Below are 4053 nucleotides of genomic sequence, written 5' to 3'. Positions count from 1 at the left end.
AAGGCAGACAGACGCGGAAATACAATGAAAGCGTGCATGACTGAAACTAGAAGAGATTACATGAAAACCTCATTCTCTTGAGGAAATGGTGTGAGGAGGGAATTAGGGGCTGCCGAAACACAGCGAAACAAGAGGCGGAAGGCAGACAAAAGGGGCCGGGTCGGTCCCTGCCTGCGTGAACAAAAAAGATGTCAGATGAGATGTCAGATTGGAAAATTGCCGCAAAAATCAGGCAGCGCACGTAGGTTGCCCCGACAGGAAGTGTCCGCCATGCTGCCTGTGCCCGGAAGTAGGTAGGAACACAGAGTCACAGGGAGCCAAGAGCAGGGGGGAAGGAAAAGAGGTGCACACTTCCCCCAGAGAAGTCTCGATCGTGGCCGCGGCTCCGGGCCTCAAGCCCTTAAAGAAAAAATACCGGAGACGTTCTGGCACCATTTCGGGGTGAAGAAGCTGCCATGGAAGAGCCTGCAGCTCCCTCAGAAGCCCACGAGGCAGCCGGGGCCCAGGCAGGTGCTGAGGCAGCAGGGGAGGGTGTGTCTGGGCCCGACCTTCCCGCGTGTGAGCCCTCCGGGGAATCTGCTGCTCCAGATTCAGCACTGCCACATGTGGCCGTGGGCTGGGCCCCCTTCCCTGTAGCTCCAGTCCCTGCCCACCTCCGCACGGGAGGCCTGAGGCCTGCCCCAGCCTCCGGAGGAGGAGCCTGGCCCAGCCCCTTGCCAAGCCGAAGCAGTGGCATTTGGACAAAGCAGATCGCCTGCAGGTATTATATACATGGGCAGTGCAAGGAGGGGGAGAACTGTCGCTATTCCCACGACCTTTCTTGTCGGAAGATGGCCACCGAGGGCCGCGTTTCGCCGTCTGGGGCCTCTGCAAGTGGAGGCCCTAGCACGGCTGCGCACATCGAGCCCCCGACTCAGGAAGTGGCGGAAGCCCCCCCGGCTGCATCCTCGCAGTCCTTGCCTGTGATTGGCTCGGCTGCTGAAAGGGGTTTCTTTGAAGCCGAGAGAGACAATGCAGACCGTGGAGCTGCTGGAGAAGCAGGTGTAGAAAGCTGGGCGGATGCCATTGAGTTTGTTCCAGGGCAGCCCTACCGGGGCCGCCGGGTTGCATCTGCTCCTGAGGCTCCTCTACAGAGCTCAGAGACTGAGAGGAAGCAGATGGCTGTGGGCAGGGGTGAGCGGTTTTGCTATTATGCTTCCAGGGGAGTTTGCTTTCGTGGGGAGAGCTGTATGTACCTCCATGGAGACATATGCGACATGTGTGGGCTGCAGGCCTTGCACCCCATGGATGCTGCCCAAAGGGAAGACCATATAAGGGCCTGCATTGAAGCACACGAGAAAGATATGGAACTCTCGTTTGCTGTGCAGCGTGGTATGGACAAGGTGTGTGGCATCTGCATGGAGGTTGTCTATGAGAAAGCCAACCCCAATGACCGCCGATTTGGCATTCTTTCCAATTGCAACCATACCTTCTGTATTAGGTGTATCCGCAGGTGGAGAAGTGCCAGACAGTTTGATAACAGGATCATCAAGTCTTGTCCACAGTGCAGGGTCACCTCCGACTTGGTCATTCCCAGTGAGTTCTGGGTGGAGGAGGAGGAAGAGAAGCAGAAACTTATTCAGCAATACAAAGAGGCAATGAGCAACAAGGCCTGCAGGTATTTTGCGGAAGGCAGGGGTAACTGCCCATTTGGAGACACATGCTTTTACAAGCATGAATACCCTGAGGGCTGGGGAGATGAGCCTCCTGGGCCGGGTGGTGGGTCATTCAGTGCATACTGGCATCAACTTGTGGAGCCTGTGCGAATGGGAGAGGGCAACGCGCTCTATAAAAGCAGTAAGAAGGAGCTTGTCGTGCTTCGGCTGGCCAGTCTGTTGTTTAAGCAGTTTCTTTCACTGAGAGATGAGTTCCCCTTCTCTGAGGAGCAGTGGGACTTGCTTCATTATGAGCTGGAAGAATATTTCAATTTGAATCTGTAGCATCGTGCTGTGGCATGTGGTCTAGTCTCCTGAGGTTCTGTCATCTTCTAATGCCTGTTTTCCCTATGTTGACACTCCTATTGCTTTCAGGGGCTGTTGAGGCAGTGTTTCTGTTTTCTTGTCTATTCTGAGTATCTTTTCTCCTAGGACTATGGTGATTATCTGTGTTAAAAAGTAAGTCCATAAAGTTACTATTTTGGTGAAATTAATATTAATGTCAGCTTATGGCTTTTTCGTCATCTCTGTTTTCAACAGGATTAACTCAGTTCTAGTTTAGTGTTTACTGAATTTCCACACGTATTTTGAAGACTCTCAAGAGTAAATATGGCAGAGTGAAAGGAGAAGTTTTAATTGAACTAGTAGCTTTCTGCTATAATAGCCTTAACAAATGGACCCTTGCAGGGCCTTGCAGCTGCTCATCTGTTTGTTTACAGTCTGTTCTTTCCCTTCTTCCCTTTCAAGTGCACTTGTTAAACTATGATGAACTTGTGACTTTGTGTTTTACTTGACCAAAACCAAGTGTATATGTTTACATGTTTTTATCCTGTTTAGCTTGACGCGAAATAATTTATATTTGGAAATTTATATTTAAGAATGATATATATATAATATATATGCATATATATGTATAAGTTATGTATTTGAAAAATATATAAAAGAATATACATCACAATATAATATTTATGTTTATGTAATAAAGTAAATACAGACCCAAAAGCTGAAGGTCAAAGCCTAACAGGATTGGCTGTTGTGTGAATGTGAGTTGTCTGAATAATCTTTCTGTCCCAGGCACAGAAGCCAGTAATTAACATGTAATGAAAAGGACTGTTCAAGTGGGTCTGGCCAGATGTAACAGATGCACATCTTAGAGGACTTACAAAGCATGATGTTGGTAATTCTTACAATGGCATTCATAGCTCACTCCATAAATATTTAAATGGTGTTCCTATGCAGTTTAGCCACCTTCTCATTTATTCTTTGTAACAGCAAATCCTAGGCTCAGAGGCACAGTGCTTTGTATTCCATATACAAAGTCTCTAGACTTTCCCAACAAGGGGCTTTTGACAAAAGATTTCAACATAAAAGAAACAAGATTATAAAAGGGAAAATAGAACAAAAATACTAAAACCAGTGAGAATTAAAGAATGGGGTAAAATAATATAGAAAGCACTACGTATCAGTACAACTTAATTAGATTAAATGAAAGCAGTTTAAAGACTGAAAGTCAAAGGCTGTGAGACTTCATTACGAACAAAGTGAAACATCTTGTTTAAAATATACACAATGCAAAAACACAGAAACATGCCAAGTAGTGGGATGGGGAAAAACCAAAGTGTATAGTAAGGATAAGCACTTTGCTGGAGATAAAAAGGAATGATACATAAACATTAAATTATAATTCACAGGAACTCAAATTTTGTATACATTTAATAACATTATATCAGATGTGGATAAAAATAGAAGATCCTAAATCCAGACTTTTAGGGGACAATTTTAATACACCTTTTGGGAAACCATACAAGCAAAGAAAAAATGAATGTGAAAAGAGAATGACAGCATTTTCATGATACCTAATGAACTTGTGTATGCATCAACTGCACATGCACTTATCCTGGCTGAAGTAGCTGAAAAATACACTGGGAGTGTGAGTCTTGAGTCCCAGGTTATTCACACTGTCCTGCCTGTCCAGCAAAGATGGCACATTTACAAAGTTTATACCATGTATTTGCATGCAAAAGGATGAATTTGTCAGAATGTGGTACTTGCTACAATTTTTCTTATTATCCTGATGAGGTAAATAGTAGAGAATTTAAAGGTTTTGTCCATAGAATTTATGACCCATAGCTGTAAATTAGTGGAGCGAAGACTGGAACTCAAATAGTGTATGTCCAGAGCACTTGCACTTACCATGTCCGCTAGGAGCAGGTGGACCAGCTGAATGCAGCTGCTGGAGACGCAAGTACAGCCTTTAAGTATGGATGGTTCAGCCGAGTGGGACAAAGATGGACATAAATAAGCTCCCTCAGAATGTGGGACCCATGGGGCTTCTATCTAAAGGCTGCCAGCTCAGTGA

General features: G+C 45.7%; 1 protein-coding gene across 1 annotated transcript; it reads left to right on the top strand.

The window, feature by feature from the left end:
• The first annotated feature begins 345 nt into the window (after window positions 1–345).
• MKRN3 (makorin ring finger protein 3) lies at window positions 346–2720 on the top strand. Its single transcript, XM_078329035.1, has one exon. The coding sequence runs from the start codon at window positions 456–458 to the stop codon at window positions 1977–1979; it is 1524 nt and encodes a 507-aa protein (XP_078185161.1). The 5' UTR covers window positions 346–455; the 3' UTR covers window positions 1980–2720.
• The last annotated feature ends 1333 nt before the right edge of the window (window positions 2721–4053 follow it).

This window comes from Callithrix jacchus, chromosome 6 (assembly GCF_049354715.1).
Source record: "Callithrix jacchus isolate 240 chromosome 6, calJac240_pri, whole genome shotgun sequence".
Classification (NCBI taxonomy): Eukaryota; Metazoa; Chordata; class Mammalia; order Primates; family Cebidae; genus Callithrix; species Callithrix jacchus.
This window is presented reverse-complemented; position numbering and strand designations above follow the sequence as displayed.

Coding starts and splice junctions, on each gene's coding strand:
- MKRN3 (XM_078329035.1), top strand. CDS start 456: ATGGAAGAGCCTGCAGCTCCCTCAGAAGCCCACGAGGCAGCCGGGGCC.